This window comes from Argentina silus (genome assembly GCF_951799395.1).
Source record: "Argentina silus genome assembly, chromosome: 18".
Lineage (NCBI taxonomy): Eukaryota > Metazoa > Chordata > Actinopteri > Argentiniformes > Argentinidae > Argentina > Argentina silus.
Window position 1 is genome coordinate 15,604,035 of NC_139672.1, and position 17,500 is coordinate 15,621,534.

Below are 17,500 nucleotides of genomic sequence, written 5' to 3' on the forward strand. Positions count from 1 at the left end.
GTCTGGGAAACCATCCAATACCTTTCTAGTGGTACATTATATATCAGACCTGGCTCGAAAAGTATTTAAAATACTTCCCAATACTTTGAGCATTTCATTCCATTGGTTCCATTGTCAACTCAATCGAGCACAGCTAAGTATTTGCAATGATTTAAAATACTATTTGAACCCAGGTCTGCATGATATGTACTGAAACCACTGGATGTGTCTACTCACACTAATGACTAATGCCCCCCCCTCCCCAGATCTCGACGCCCCTACTAACCTCTTGACCAGAGAAGTGACGGAGGACACGGCCACAGTGACGTGGGACAGAGTCCAGGCAGACATCGATGGCTACAGGATCAGCTACACCTCTGCTGAGGGCTCCAGTGGGGAGATCCCTGTCGGGGCAGACAGCTCCACCTACAGGATGACCAGCCTGAGGCCTGGAGTCATCTACACAGTCTACATCTGGGCTGTCAAGGGCTCCCGGGCCAGCAGGAAGAGTTCCACAGAGGCTGAGACAGGTCAATAACTTGGGTCATCACTTACAGGGTCAGAGGTCGACATGGGTGTCAGTGAGAAGAGGAGGAGAAAGGTCACTAGCTTGTCTCGTAAATCAGAGGGTCAGAAACACAGTTGTTAGAATAGCACATCTTTGTGGGGAATACGGTCAACTAGGGATATTTAAGTGCTGTTCCCTTTTTGTTCAGAAGAGTTGCGCGAATGCATTGTTAATCAATCAAACCTGTTGCATTAACCAGTTGAGTAGTTTATTAACCGGTTAAGTAGTTTATTAACCGGTTAAGTAGTGTATTAACCTCTTGAGTAGTTTATTAACCAGTTAAGTAGTGTATTACCATCTTGAGTAGTGTATTAACCTGTTAAGTAGTGTATTAACCTCTTGAGTAGTATATTAACCTCTTGAGTCGTGTATTATCCTGTTGAGTAGTGTATTAACCTCTTGAGAAGTATATTAACTTGTTTGACTACTAACTCCCCATCCCAGATCTCGACGCTCCTACTAACCTCTTGACGAGAGAAGTGACTGAGGACACGGCCACAGTGACGTGGGACAGAGTCCAGGCAGACATCGATGGCTACATGATCAGCTACACCTCTGCTGAGGGCTCCAGTGGGGAGATCCCTGTGGGGGCAGACAGCTCCACCTACAGGATGACCAGCCTGAGGCCTGGAGTCATCTACACAATCTACATCTGGGCTGTCAAGGGCTCCCGGGCCAGCAGGAAGAGTTCCACAGAGGCTGAGACAGGTCAATAACTTGGGTCATCACTTACAGGGTCAGAGGTCGACATGGGTGTCAGTGAGAAGAGGAGGAGAAAGGTCACTAGCTTGTCTCGTAAATCAGAGGGTCAGAAACACAGTTGTTAGAATAGCACATCTTTGTGGGGAATACGGTCAACTAGGGATATTTAAGTGCTGTTCCCTTTTTGTTCAGAAGAGTTGCGCGAATGCATTGTTAATCAATCAAGCCTGTTGCATTAACCAGTTGAGTAGTTTATTAACCGGTTAAGTAGTGTATTAACCTCTTGAGTCGTGTATTATCCTGTTGAGTAGTGTATTAACCTCTTGAGAAGTATATTAACTTGTTTGACTACTAACTCCCCATCCCAGATCTCGACGCCCCTACTAACCTCTTGACCAGAGAAGTGACTGAGGACACGGCCACAGTGACGTGGGACAGAGTCCAGGCAGACATCGATGGCTACATGATCAGCTACACCTCTGCTGAGGGCTCCAGTGGGGAGATCCCTGTGGGGGCAGACAGCTCCACCTACAGGATGACCAGCCTGAGGCCTGGAGTCATCTACACAGTCTACATCTGGGCTGTCAAGGGCTCCCGGGCCAGCAAGAAGACTCACACAGAGGCTGAGACAGGTCACTAAAGCCTAATTCACACTACAGAGCTGAACCAAGCTGAGCTGAACCAAGCTGAGCTGAGGCAAGCTGAGCTGAACTGGGCTGGTTATGCATCTCCCATAGTTGCTAAAACAGCGTTGGAGAGGACAATTTGAGAGGGAAACCTGTATCTTGTTCTGTTATCGCTTTGTCTGAATCTGAATGTCCGTTGACTTTTGTCCGCCTCTTCACTCCACAGACATCGATGCGCCTACGAACCTGAAGGCTTCAGAGGTCCAGAAGGAAGCCGCTTCCCTGACCTGGTTGGCTCCTCTCGCTGACATCGACGGCTACATCCTCACATACAGGTCTGAGGATGGCAACATGAAGGTACTGGGATTCTCACTGACTCACCAGTGGAGGCTGGTGGAGGTAGAGAGAAAGAGCTGTGCTATTTTATGTCAGCTATTCTATAGAAATTCACTATCATAGAGCATTCATTTCTATCCTATTTACGATTAAATAATTAGCAAGATGAACATGCATCGTTTGTGGAAGTTACTGTTGGTGTGCACGCGGGCTGAAAACATCTCAGTGCTAGACCACTGACCTCTAGTGGAGAAACGTTGGAACTGCACCTTGGACGAACTAACTAATGTCTCAGCCAGTGACTGCCACCCCTCTGTGTTGTGAGCAGGCAGTGGAGAAGCGTCTGGGGGCAGGAGAGAGCAGGTTCGCTGTATCAGGGCTGGAGATGGACAAGAGATACATCGTCACACTGGTCGCCTACAGAGGAGCCAAGAGGAGCAGGGTGGTGGAGACCGTATTCAGAACAGGTACCACGGTGACTTCTAGAATCTCTTTTATCTCTAGGTTATACTAGTCTGACCCAGAGACATAGATATACATGCATATGGCCCATGTCTGACCCATCACTGTTCCCTGTTCACTAGAATCTCCTACCACTTGAGTTTGATTAATAATGTTTGGCTTTCCTCCAATCTTCTAGTTGACGGTATTTTCCCTTTACCTGAGAACATTCAAAGTCATGGGCACATGCATAACACGTCTTTGGTCTCACATTAATGTTTTGACTTTGTTTACCTTGATATTTTGCCTTCACTCCAGTTTGATTAGTAATGTCTTGCTCCTTTTTCATCTTCCAATTAATCACATTTCCTCCCCTACACCGTACATAACCAATGACCACAAGCCAGTTTCACTGTCCATGCAATGAAGGGCTATCACTTGAAACTTGAAATCAGCTTGTTTGTTTTCTTTAACCCCTTTCACATATCAGCTGATTCTTCTCCTTCACAGTGGGGGTGATGTACCCCTTCCCGATGGACTGTTCTCAACTCATGAAGAACGGGAACCACCAGAGTGGCATCTACACCATCTACGTGAAGAACGACCGCTCCAAGCCCCTGGAGGTTTACTGTGACATGGCCACCGATGGCGGCGGCTGGGTGGTAGGTTGACAGAGGGCCTGTTGTTTACTGTGAGGTTGTTGAACCTCACAGTAAGGCGCGCTTTAGATGTATCGTATGAAATGTTAATGATTTGTGTGGCAGTAGTCCTCTGTGGTCCTCTGCGGTCCTCTGTGGCTCAGTTGGTAGAGCATGGATTCCTGCTGGGACCATATATACTGAAATGTATGCACTCGCTGCAATGTAAGTCGCTTTGGATAAAAGTGTCAGCTAAATGGCGTATATTATTATATATTGTGTGTGTGCCACTGTGAAGCCAAAGGCCAATGTCTACATTGTGTGGATGATACACACATTTTTTCCCTCTTCAGTTATATTCTTTTGTATTCAATTCTATGCCATGATCCTGTTTTTACCCGCTGTTGAGGATAAGTCAGCTATTGTTTGAATTGTATGACCTGCTCTGTCAATAGCAGAGCTGCTTCATGTTATGAATCTAAACAAGCATCCCACATGATTTGATGGTACATTCACCTAATTTGATGGTACATTCATAATCTCACTCCTACACAACTGCTAATCAACTTTGTGTGTGAATTCAAAGCACCAAGTCAGAATCAGAATCAGAATTCTTTTATATGGCCAAGTATATTTGCACATACAGGAAATTGACTTGGTGAGGTTGGTGCATGGGACATAAAAAACAATCGCAAATATCGACAAGAAATTTTCGAAATAGCAAAAATATTAACAAAATAGCAAAAACGAATTTACAAATTTACAAAAAAGAACAACAAAACCATAAAAAGTGTGACCTCTGTCCCTCCCCAGGTTTTACAGAGACGCAACGATGGAAAGCTGGACTTCATGAAGCGTTGGAGACAGTACATTACAGGCTTTGGCAACATGACCGGCGAGTTCTGGATTGGTCAGTATGATGAGCATGCTACGGTATTACTAGCTCCTGTATCTTAATAAGACTTTTATCCGCCGTAGATTGAAGACCCATCTCTTCAGGCTACCTCTTAACGGTCCCTCCTAAAGACCTCTTCACTACCCCCCTGTACAAGTTTATCTCCTGTTAATAATAATAATAATAATAAAAAATAAATAAAAAATGATGTTGATCAAAGAAGGTATGTCTCTAACTTTAATCCCAGGCCTTGACAAGATCTATGAGCTGACCAACACTCCGACCCAGTACGAGGTGCGCTTCGACCTAGGCCTGGGGTCAGAGAGAGCCTACGCAGTCTACGACAACTTCAAGATCGCCCCCGTCAAGGAGAAGTTCAAGCTGACCGTCGGCAGCTACAGAGGAACAGCAGGTGGGACCATTAGTTTTGTAATTCAATTTAATTAAATTCTATTCTATCTATTCCATTCTATTTAAGTCTAGTGTTGTCTATTTGTCTGTCTGTTCAGTCTATGGAACACATAAAGCAACATTCTGCACACTACTAAGCCTTGGAGCCGTTGGATACTTTAAAAAAAAACCTCTTTACTACTCTATTTCTTCAATAGTTTGCTTACCTGTTCTGTCGTAAAAATCTCATATACAGTATATTGTACGTACATTTCCCAGGCGATGCCATGACCTACCATCAAGGTCGCCCCTTCTCCACGTTCGACAACGACAACGACATCGCCCTTGGCAACTGCGCCCGGAATCACTACGGCGCCTGGTGGTACAAGAACTGCCACCTCGCCAACCTGAACGGCAAATTCGGAGACAACAGACACAGCAATGTAAGAACGAGTGTTGCGGTTTGGCCTTTTGGTGGAATATGAGATGCGTTTGCTGCCGGCTCCAGCGGTATTGATGTAGTCATTGGCAGTCGCACACACAAGCTTGTGTTAGGCTAGCCTGCTAAAAAGCACGACTTGGAAGTCTGTAGTACTCTGTGGTACCTGACTTCAGAGTCTGGGGGAGGCCTTTTGTTGGCACGGTGAGGCTCGATTAACATGGGAGTGAATGAGAGAGTTGTTTAACATGGGAGTGAATGAGAGAGTTGTTTAACATGGGAGTGAATGAGAGTTGTTTAACATGGGAGTGAATGAGAGTTGTTTAACATGGGAGTGAATGAGAGAGTTGTTTAACATGGGAGTGAATGAGAGTTGTTTAACATGGGAGTGAATGAGAGTTGTTTAACATGGGAGTGAATGAGAGTTGTTTAACATGGGAGTGAATGAGAGAGTTGTTTAACATGGGAGTGAATGAGAGTGTTTAACATGGGAGTGAATGAGAGTGTTTAACATGGGAGTGAATGAGAGTTGTTTAACATGGGAGTGAATGAGAATGTTTAACATGGGAGTGAATGAGAGTGTTTAACATGGGAGTGAATGAGAGTTGTTTAACATGGGAGTGAATGAGAGTTGTTTAACATGGGAGTGAATGAGAATGTTTAACATGGGAGTGAATGAGAGTTGTTTAACATGGGAGTGAATGAGAGTTGTTTAACATGGGAGTGAATGAGAGTTGTTTAACATGGGAGTGAATGAGAGAGTTGTTTAACATGGGAGTGAATGAGAGTGAGGAAAGTTGTGTTCCTAGGTCAAGTGGATGCTGTGTATCACGCTGGTCTGGCTTTAGCTAGGCTAGTGGAAGTTTACAACCTCTCCCTCTCTGTCTCTGATTGTAGTTTGAGATGGCAATGCCCTAGATCTATCAGTTCCCATGAAGATAAATGCGTTTTTCCTGTTCTGGAAAGCCATGTGAATGCAAGAGTTTACTGCTGCAAAGTTCCATTCGCAGGAAACCTAATAAGAACTGTTGTTTTGTCTGCAAAGAGGAATGTTGAGGGAAATTGGGAGGGAATTGTTATGTCTAATCAAATTAGACAACAGATGGATGTTCTTCATTCATTTGGTTGTGGGTATTTTTTCCCTGAAGGTTCAGATACAAAACCAAGGCCCATTTAGGGCCCTTTAGTAACTGAAGTCAAAGCAGCAGATGTCAACAGTCAATAGGAATGGAGCTAATGACCAGAGAACACCTTCGTGGCAATACTCTGGCCACTGCGGGCTCTGTACCAAGGAGCACCCTGGGAGATGTAGTTGTGGAGTGGGTTATACCCATCTTATATTCTCACCACGCACACTTAACGAAACAATTAATTAACGAAAAAAACAAACGATGCGATGCCCGGAATCTGCGGGGTTCGTCAGACCTGCTGGATTCGCTCTGTGGGCTCTCCGTGGCGCGTGCGTGTGTCGGCCCCCCCTGTCGGCCCCCTGCTGCTTTTCAAAAGGGGGAAAAGGTTAGTCAGCATCTCCCCACACCTGCGCTAATTAACCTCACCCTTGCTCCGCTCCGCTCCGCTCCGCTCCGCTCCCATCCCCCTCCCCCTCCCCCTCTCCACAGCAGAGCCCGAGGCCAAACCCCACACACACAACCTTGCACTTGAAAACCAGTGGTAGTGAATAGATTTGTTGAAGAATTGATGGTTTGGGAACGGTGTGGGAATTAATCTTAATTTTTAATACCGGTAACCGGTTGTGTTACATACAGCAATAATACATCAAAGCATCAAAGCCTTGATCAAAATATCATGGCCTCTCATATATTATTGATCAAATAACAAAAATTTACATTCTAATGTAGCTGCAACCTCTTACAGGAGGTCTATGATTAATAAGAATGATCACACACATGAATCAATAGAACACACACACACACACACACACCCACCCACATCATTATGTAGGCATTTTAAATTCTACTGACGATTACGATTAATCCTCTTGAGATGCATCATCTTGTTTTCTGAGGGGTCCTCTATGAAATGAAAGCATTTCAATTGACAGGTGGAAAGAGAGTAAAAACAATAAACATGTAATAATACTCCCTATAATACTCTCTATGCAGTGAGTACTACACTACATTTACCTTTCAGTACCATCACACAACCACACAAAGTGCAGTGCCATCATAATGCCATAATACTCCCAAATACTGAAAACACAACCTCAGACAGAAACAGACCACAGTGAATCATTGAAACATCTCAGTCGATATGGAAACATCTGGAACACTTCACTTGAAGGACACTCTCATGAAGCGTTATAGCCTTAGAAAGTGTCGTCATAGTACCTTGCATGTGACCGGTACCTTTACATTTCAGTCGTACAGCAGACAGGAAAGCTCTCATCCAGAGAGAGGGATTCACTCAAAGTAACTCACCAGTGTAAAGTCATCTGGCATTCAGTTAAAAACAGACTGAGCTCTGAATGTGTCCAGATCAGTGGAGTGGAAATTCATTTACATGCAGCAGATGTACAAAGGACCACATCTAGACAGTAAATAAATGAACACAAGCTGACAAACAATCAACACTACTGCATATACTGTATGTATACATTTATGTATTATATTTTTGTGTTCTCTTTTTCATTCCTTTAATACCAAATACGGATACATTATAATTTTGCAAGGAAGTGTTTGCTTTACCTATACTGTACAATACAGTGTATGATTGTCTGTTTTATCTATTTGTAAGTTTATATAAACAGTCAACACTAGCCAATATGTGGCCATAAGCCACGAGATGCAGTGCCACATCAAAGTGCAGTGCCACATCACAGAAACACTAATCCTCACAGCAAAAATGCAAACGTGTGCTACATCACCTCCGGCACCAGACACCAGACCACAGTGACTCATTAAAACATCTTAAAGCTGCTTGAATGAAACACCTCCTGACTCTCTCTGTGGAACACCTCTGCTGTCATCCCACGTCCCTCATCCCTCATCCCTCATCCCTCACCCCTCATCCCTCCCCACAGCTCTACAGAACCGTCTCTTCATCATATGGGTCAGTTGGGTGACTTGCGCTGTTCAGCAATTCGGGTAACTCCTCTCTCTCTCCAAGATGTTGATTCGCCAACTAATCAGCAGAAGAGTAACTCCAGCTCCCACTGAAAGTCCAGCGAGAAGAATCCGTGCTACTGTTCCACCTACAAACATTTTATTCCTGAGGGACACTGCAGAAAACTCTCCATCTGGGACATGGATCTGTGTCCCCCTAGTTCAGTTGATCTCCTGCTGTGTAGTTCTACAGGTGAACCTGTGGGTGTCGCTGTTCTACACTGTAATGTAGCTTGACACAGTATAGAGTGCCTCAGGGTCTGTGTGTGCCTGTATGTTTCCAGCAGACACGACGTGTCCCTCACTGTCTAGTGTGTGTGTGTGTGTGTGTGTGTGCGTGCATGTTCTCCAGCACCATCCCACAGCTATTTACCAACAGGAGACTGTTTTGTTGTTGTTTGAATCCCAGATTTGGGAATAGAGTTCCATATTTACCTTTTTTTTTTTTTAAGTTGACAGATAGTTGCTTATTTGCTCATCAGTGTGTGTTTTTACACATTTATTTTGTTGTCTATAACGTCTCCCAGCCCACCACGGGGCTAATCCTCAATGTCTCCTTGAAATGAAATACATATAACGTATAAATAACATGTAGAGTGGATCAAATGTCTGATTTGTTAACGTGTGGTTGTACCTCTCCTCCTCCACCACCAGGGGGTAAACTGGGAGCCGTGGAAGGGGCACCTGATGTCTCTGGACTTCGCCGAGATGAAGATACGACCAGTGGGAGCAGCGAGGAAGAGGAGGTCGCTGACGGCCAGGAACAACAGCAGGACGCCTCAGACCAAATAGACCCTCTGATGACGGACTAGGAAGCAGTCGATACAGAAACATCTGGAACACTCCACCTGAAGCACGTCCTTATGAAGTGTTATAGCCTTGTAACGTGCTTCCATAGTACCTAATGCAGACGTAACCATAGAACACTATGACCCTCTGTGCCTTAGTAGCTGCATCTATAGGGTACTGTATGATGCATGCTTATAAGGCTTTATAACACTTCATAAGGCTTTATTACACTTCATAAGAGGGCGCTCGTAAAGTAAAGCGTTACTGAAACCTAATTTTCAAACCAGGCAGTCAAACTATAACCTCACATCAGGAACTTCACTCCTACAGACACTATATAACTTGATTTCTGTAGCGTACCTGTGGCAGCAGCCATATACAGTACGTTCTTATTATGAATAGGATATTTGTATTATATTTGTTTATTTCATATATATATAAATGTGTATATGATAAAGTGAACTGCAACATTCACTGAATAGTATTATCACACGGGGATTGGGAGGACCTTTTATTTTTTAATTTTACAAAGGGATAACTGTAGCCTATGTATTTGGGATTTGTCTGAACGTATTCCTTCTTGCAGGCTCCCTCTTTACTTAATCCTCCTCAGCCCTTATGGGAGATAAGGCCTCAATGGCTTCCCTCTCCTTCCCTCTCCTTCCCTCTCCTTCCCTCTCCTTCCCTCTCCTTCCCTCTCCTTCCCTCTGTCCCTAGCAACATGTTGTTGCGCCCAGAGGCTCACCGCTGCCAGCTCCTCCTTCGTGGCCGTGCGCCAGGTGGACTCAGGGCCTTCTTCTTGCAGGTGTAGATAATTAGTTAACAACCTGCGTCCTGTGTGATTACCATACTGACCGGCTCCTCGCCATTAAACTGCCAAAACATTCACAGCACTGTCGGCTCATATTAGGCAATAATAAGATAGCGTAGATGACCCGAAGACATCACGTATTTTTTGTAGTAGTTATTATTCCCTCGTTCTTCTCAATAGCGTAGTCTTTATTCTCATGGTGCAAGGTTCCCTCTCACTGAAGGTCACCCCCCCCCCCCCTCCCCCAACGCCCCAAACCCCTAAGCCTATTCTCAATTAGATTTCCAATTTCAGAAGTCATGCATAGAAATACATAAATGTATGATAATGTTCTTCTCTACTTGTACGATTATCTATTGTTGTTGTTGTTGTTGATGATGTTTTTGATGTTGTATTATATTCATGCCACACATTTTCAGAGAAATAAAGTCCTGTGAAATAAAACACTTCCAGCACTATAATATGTTCCTTCTGTGAGTGAGTCAGTGTGCTCTTTGAATGAAACATGGGCTGTGTTCGAATCCATAGGGATTATCCTGATTCCGACACCCTGCACAGGGTGCGTCTGCCCAGGGAACTATGCAGTGAACTGAGTAGAAACATGTTTTCTTTTTTCTTCAGAATTCCCTGCGGCACTGTCAAACTGTGACACAAGCGACATAACATTCAGTCACCCACACAACAGAGACGTAAACAGAAGATCTTCACCAGACATTTATGCCAAGAGAGTGTATTTTGCTAATGTTGGCACACCTACGCACCTCGTACGTTAGCTGCTACTGAGTTATGTTGGCTAGGCAACAGTCTTGTAACTAGTAGCGGTAACGTTACGTTTTAGCCATACTTATGTAAATCGCCTACTATCGGAACTTTATTAGCGTAACGACCCTGTGAAAGGCCCGTTAGCAACTCCGCCAAGGGAGGTAACCCTCTTGGTGTTGTTGCTAGCGCGGCCGGTTTGTAAGCGGAAGGTTGTGAGTTCGATACCCGCTTAGGGCGAACCGCTGTTCGCTACACTAGCGAAAAATGCTATAGAAAGGACCTAACAAACAGCTATATTGTACAAACAATGCACATTAAAAGTAAATAATAAAATAATTTTGAAGTTAACATCTTCATCTCCTCTAAAGTTTAGCTTTACAGGGACAAATACTTTCAAGGCTTTATCATATCATATTTTGCAGTTGAAGGATTGACAGTTTTTTTTATTTAGGACGGGAGGGAGATTAATGAGCTTGTTGGGGCCTGTGCATCACCCAAAAAAAAGACTTTTGTACAGCAAAGCACCAATGAGCATTGACTGAATCTCCAGTGGAGTGTGTGTTGATACCATTCCTTATTCCATTCCATGTATTACTATGAGCCCATCCTCCGATTTCTACCTCCACTGACCTCCTATGGTGCCTCCCTAGTCATATCAGTTGTGAATGAGTTGAGTTGAACGACAAGCTGATCATTAGGTTTAATGTCTCTCTCTCGCCCTCGTTCTCTCTCTCTCTCTCTCTCTCTATCAAACCACATGTATCATAACATTCTGTCTTTACTGGAAATGTTCATTAGAGATTCCCATTTTTTCTGATGATTGCGTGTCAATCAACGTCTTTTTTCTCTCCCCCTCTCTCTCTCTCTTTCTCTCTCTCTCTCACGCTCTCTACTGCATGTATCATAACACAACTTGAGGTTTCTCTTCTTCCCCATCTGAGTTGTCATCACTAAGCACTCCCCATCCGCTGCTGGGAAATCATTTGCATACATACGATGCAACTGTGTGTGAAATAACAGACAGAGAAAGACAGAGAAAAAGGGTTCTTCGGGTGTCCCTGTGGAACACCCCTCACGGAACCCTTTCGGGTCCCATGTAGTTCTCCCACAGGCAGACCCGAAGAGGCAGAATGGGGTGGAATGTTTTTTTCATTGCAGGTCCCTAACTGTTGAATATTCTAGCTAGGCTTTGAAATGTCTCCCAGGGAGGGAGCTGATGCAATAGCCCATTACATGCACACTGATTGCAAATTACTATAAGGAGATCAGTTCCTGTAATAACACTGCAGGGCAAGCAGCCTGTTAATGGTGAAGGGAACCTGATAGGAAACGAAAGGTAGGGAAGTGCGAGCAAGACACACACACACACACACACACACACACACACACACACACACACACACACACACACACACACAAATCCTTCACACATTTTTATCCAGTTAAACAAATCCTATTTAATCCTTCTTTAGAAAAAGCACTTTTAGTCTGAATGTGATTCTAATGTGAATAAGTACCCTATCATTTTTGGGCTTCAAGTTCGTACCCGCTGACTTCAGCATTGTGTGACTATGAGGAAGCTTGTGTTTATTTCGCTAGGCCCGAACATCTGTGTTGTGTATCATTTCAGTGTTGTTGGGTTTGTGTCCGAGTGTGTTTTGTCGTACGGTGAACACAGAGGGAGATTGATAGGCTTGTTTGGACCTGTGTGGACTTCATCACCCGACAAGCAGTGAGCATTGACTGAATCACCAGTGGTGGGTGTGTGTGTGTGTGTGTGTGTGTGCGCGTGCATGTGTGTGTGTGTGTGTGTGTGAGTGTGTGCGTGCATGTGCGTGTGTGTGTATAACGTTGATCTCTTTATTCCATGAGCCCCCCCCCCTTTCGTAGGCCCATTCTAACAAGGCATGTTTGTTTAGGAGTGGGTGGAGTGATGGGGTGTGTCATGCCATGAAGCGGAGAGAGACCAATAGAAGCCCTTCAAAGAGTTTCCACTGCATGTCTGAGCCCTGCTCTCGACTGTCTGAGCCGGCAGAGTGCAAAGTGTCTATGGAGGCAGTGGCAAACTACAGAGGCTGGGAAGGGACTCGCCCACTGGCTTTTGTCTGATGCAGCATACGTCACAATGTCTAACCCTGACCCATTGATATACAGGCGAATGACCAGACCACCGTCAATGGCTAGATCGCTATCACCATCAGTTAAGAACAGCAGTAGAGAAAATAATGTGTCAGGGGAGGTTGGTGGAGGCGGAAATCGGAGGACGGGGCTCATTGTAATACATGGAATGGAATGAGGAACGGTATCAAACACACGCGCATTACAGTGAGCCTTACGTCCTCCGATTTCTACCACCACCAGCCTCCCCTGATATGTGTACAGGAAGTATAACACATCTCAACACTCACTCTCAGAAGCTAGTCAGCAGTTTCAGCAGTTTCAGTAGCAGCTATATTTGCAACAGTAGAGGTGGTAACAAAGTCGTGAATAAGAATATTTCCTTCGATGCATTAATAACATGATAACATAATCTAAACCACCGCACCGCCAGACAGACAGACAGACAGACAGACAGACAGACAGACATCCAAGAAGAGTGCATCAACTCGGATAAACACGATAACTTTGTTACCACAGATTGGAAACCGAGAATCAGTAAGTTATAAAAAATACTTTAATCTTGTCCCTGTTTTCTCCTTAGCTGCGTTGTTCTGTACACAAACGACAGGATGAATAATTCATGCAGTCACCAAGTAGGAGGATGGAGCCCATGTAACTTGAAAAATTATTGCCTCAGCATTTCCCCGTGTAATAACACAACAGCTAGGATACATGTTCTCATGCATAATTGGCTCTGATCAAAGCGTCCCCTGCGATAGGCTCTTCTTCTATGCCAGATTTGCTGTTCAAACAAATGGCAAATCCCCCCCCCCCCCCCCCCCCACACACCCTGATCCCCATGAATAGAAAAAGGAAAACTTCTGCGGCAGGGAAAAAAACTACGTTCCCACCGCTACCGAATTTTATTACAGATGAGTTACCAATACTGGAGGCATTAGGATTTAGGTGAAGTGAGAATGGGGAAATGACACATACAGTGTTATGGGCGACACATTTTACAGTCAGGTAATTGCTAATCAAGTATCAAATCTGCACAAAACTGTTTCCTTTGTCAACATCAATGGCGGAGAAAATAAACGATGATGGGGCAGAAAAAGGACACAATGGGTTGAATAATGGCGGTTGGGGAAGGAGGACGTGACTGCAGAGCCACCTCCCCCCCTCAACACCAGCCACAACGCTATCATGAACCAATAGGGACAGTGCAAGGGAGGAACATATTAACCCGAAGTCTAGAACACAGAACAAACAGAACCTGTCCATAAGAACTCTCATTCATCAACAATACTGGGTGGATGCTTCACCGTGACAACGTGTACTGTAAGCTAAATACTATTTAATGATCGAACAAGGTTATTGAAAGGGGAGAGCAGAAGTGGATTTCACAGGGTTTCAATTGTATCTCAAATATGAGGGACTGATATCAAAATTCAACTGACTGTTGCGATTCCATTCATTCTACTAAGCCGACACAGCAGGAATGTAGGTACGTGACAATGTAGGTACATGATTGTCATTGTGCGGGTGCAATTACTTTGCAAGTGCTTTTGAACTCGGAATGGCTTTAACCTATCAGAAAAGAGAAAGAGAGATAATCATTTCCCTCCGACTGAATCACAACACCAGATTCTGCCCGACAGCAAATACAGAGCAGTCCCTGGTAGCTGAAGTCCCCGTCTCCCAAATGTGTAATGAATTTCACACAGAGGCTCTGAAAACCAATGTACACACACTTACACACACACACACACACCTCGCGTATACGGTATGCTTATGCAGTGCCCTCCCTCTCTGTCTTTCACGCACACACACACACGCACACGCACACGCACACGCACACACACACACACACACACACACACACACACACACTATCAAACCGCTTTCCTCCGGAGCTTCTATCAGGACCTGATCCTTCAAGCATAAAATATTATTGCATATTAAAACATCAGTACCCAGCGTGTACCGTGCAGTCATAGAAAAGAACCTCGTATAAATACCAAGGAGAGAAATCGTGTTTATGTCTCAGTGTCCCCGCCAGCTTACTCCTCGCTATAATGCTAAGCCAATGCGTTCCTTCACTCTGCGGTGTGCTATGTGCGGCTGTCTGAGCATAGCCCTTGTCTGTGTACTAGGCCTAACCTCAGCTAGGCCTTGATCTACACCATCGTCAGGGCAACCCTGTCCGGCGTCATCGGCCCGGTCTTCACCGAGATCCACAAGTCCTCGCTCTTAGCGCTGTTCTTCTTCTTCTTCTCCGACTTCACCCCGGCCGAACCCCCGCCGCCGCCGCCGCCCCCGCCCCTGCCGCCCCCGCCGCCGCAGCAGCAGCAGTTGGCATGGCGACAGCAGCAGCAGTGGCAGCAAACCACCAAGGAAGTGAGGAGGACGATGACAGGAAGGGCGAGCAGCACCACCAGGCAGACCGTGTTGTACACGCCCTGGTCGTGCTTGGTGGTGGCCATGTTCCACAGCTCGTTGAAGAAGTTCAGGATGTGTTGCTCCCTCCTGTCCTCCATGGTGCCGTCGTGGAGCGTCCTAAATCCGACCCGGGGTCATTCAAGGGAAGCAGCCAATCGCGGTGATGAATAGGGGGAAGGATAGAGGGTTGAACCAATCAGGAGAGGCGTTGCTGCTGTGTACTGTATATCAGGGGGTCTGTTTGACCCCGGCGCAGTGCTGGTCTTTCTGTTTCCTTAATCTCGCTTGGCCAGGCGTACAGTGACTTGGTGTCTGGTTCTCAAGACGACTGTTCCTTGGCCAATTCCCGGCTGTGATGAGTTTCACAGATAAAGACGGATATCTCAGAGTTAGTCAAAACGAAAATCTGATCATGTGGGTAATGGGATGAGAGAGATTAAAGAAATCCTTGAAGCAGGGAGAATGTCTTCATCCTCCCCTCCTCGCTTAAGACCCTGCCTGGGGGTTTAAATACCAAAACATTGTTTATAAAAGTCTCAAGACCCCAAAGATCAATTGTTTATGAGAGAGGTTCTCTTTGAAATCCTTGGTTTAATGATTCCGATCTCTTAGCAGAGCAGGGAAGGTCTGAGGCTCTGTGAAGAGTCTGCTGGTTGTGTTTTGTTTGTTTCCTCCTGGTGAGATTCCTCCTCCTCTCCTCTCCTCTCCTCTCTTGTTCCCTCTTCCTCTGGAGTCTCCTCTCCTCTCTTTTAATCTGTTCTCCTCTGGCTCAGGGAGAAGTGATGGAATGAGGACATCTTTCTGTAGAGAAACAGAAAGGTAGAGAGAGAGAAAGGTATAGAGAGAGAGAGAGAGTCAGAGAGAGAGAGAGAGAGAGAAAAAAATAAGGTAAGTGGAATGAACTCTGTTCTCCTGATGCCTCCCCCCTCCCTCCTCCCCCCTCCCTCCTCCCTCTCTCCATCTTTCCCGCTCAAGTATCTAATTCAGTTTTTCTCTCATTAATGTTGAAGGGGGAGTGGGTCAGGACACTGCCGTCCCAGAGCACCATTGAGGCAGACAGACTGACTGGTGAGGGCTGATTTGAATGTACAGTTTAATGGAGCTCTATGGGGGCTTGACTCTGACGGACAGGACCCGGGCTTGACTTTAATACTGAGCGATAGTAACAATTCCCTGCTGCTGGATTATTCATACCCTTTGTGGTTCTCAGGGGGCAAAAGGTACAGTAGGGTCCTATCGTATCACAGGTTTATGGTGACTGAGATTATTGGGATTATAACCAAATTGGGATTATAATCTGACTAACACATGTAGGTCTATTTTATTGTTTTTTTTTCTGTTTTTTTGGGGGGGCAGAGTCTTGCCTTTGCACCATATTATGACTCAGAGCTGAACGCATCTGCAAACGAGAACCCAACATTGATTGCGTATCATATTGTTGTGTTCCTGGCCATGTGTGAAATTGGTTAAACCACAGTCAGCCTCCACAACTTCCTTCCTGGCATTTCTCAACAGGAAACACCCCGTTGCTGCTGTTGCTGCTGCTGCTGCTAGCTTGTGGCAAAGAAGACAATCTAGCAGTGGAGGCTGGTGGAGGTAGACGTCAGAGGACGTGTGTCCCTACTAATACACGGACTGGAATGAGGAATGGCATGGCAATTATCCCGTCCTCCGATTTCTACCTCCACCAGCCTCCCCTGCAGTCTAGATATCCTGTACAACCGTTTGTCAATCTGCTCCCACGTTCCCATTTTAACCAGGTTCTTACTTAGAATTGCATCAGCAAGTGAATTGTTCGTAACTTACAATTATAATTGCATAGTAATTACACTACAGTAGTATTATTACAGTATTACTACATAGTAATTACACTCACTATTTATTTTAAAGCTCACTTGCTCAAGCACCTCTCCGTGTCGTTTTACATCAAGCGGTTAACAACTGTGGTGAATTCACTGAGCACACCTGCACTGTAAATACCAGAGCGTACCTCTTTTACCACACAGTTTCCACACAGTTTCCTAGTAACACCAGGTAAATACCATCTGCAAAAAGGGCTGTCAAAATAAAGGGTTGGTCCTTTCTTGACTAAATTCATTAACTGATATATATATATACACACACACACACATATATATATATATACACACACACACATATATATATATATATATGTATGAGAATGTATTTGGTCTGTGATGAAGTTGAGCCCTTAGGCTGAGACATGAGGCAATACACAAGAATAAACATTTGAGTCACATAGAGGTAGGTAGGCTAGGTGTGAGTTATAGGGCAGGAATTAGTGTCTGCATGACTCACTGCCATAGCTCAGGGTGTGAGATTAGACTCCCATGCCAAACGACTCTTTTGCAGTGCACCTCTCCTCAACAGATGTGGCTTTACAAATGACCGCTTCAGCCTCACTACCCCCCCTGTACTAACCCTAAACCCTAAACCCGA

General features: G+C 45.0%; 2 protein-coding genes across 3 annotated transcripts in view; one reads left to right on the top strand and one right to left on the bottom strand.

Annotated features, from left to right (window-relative positions):
- tnn (tenascin N) overlaps positions 1–10,000 on the top strand; it is a 30,421-nt gene extending 20,421 nt beyond the window's left edge. Inside the window, exons 8-17 of the mRNA XM_083689798.1 lie at positions 246–509; positions 992–1,255; positions 1,618–1,881; positions 2,102–2,232; positions 2,540–2,678; positions 3,163–3,314; positions 4,104–4,200; positions 4,433–4,597; positions 4,855–5,018; positions 8,791–10,000. Coding sequence (XP_083545924.1) covers positions 246–509; positions 992–1,255; positions 1,618–1,881; positions 2,102–2,232; positions 2,540–2,678; positions 3,163–3,314; positions 4,104–4,200; positions 4,433–4,597; positions 4,855–5,018; positions 8,791–8,928 — 1,778 coding nt within the window. The 3' untranslated portion in view covers positions 8,929–10,000. The remainder of the gene's footprint in view (positions 1–245; positions 510–991; positions 1,256–1,617; positions 1,882–2,101; positions 2,233–2,539; positions 2,679–3,162; positions 3,315–4,103; positions 4,201–4,432; positions 4,598–4,854; positions 5,019–8,790) is intronic.
- A 3,079-nt stretch (positions 10,001–13,079) lies between these two features.
- The window catches only part of kiaa0040 (KIAA0040 ortholog), a 6,268-nt gene continuing 1,847 nt past the window's right edge, over positions 13,080–17,500 (bottom strand). For both annotated transcript variants that reach the window (XM_083690642.1, XM_083690643.1), the window contains exon 2: positions 13,080–15,841. In XM_083690642.1, the coding sequence (XP_083546768.1) occupies positions 14,779–15,138 (360 nt within the window). In that variant the 5' untranslated portion in view covers positions 15,139–15,841 and the 3' untranslated portion in view covers positions 13,080–14,778. The remainder of the gene's footprint in view (positions 15,842–17,500) is intronic.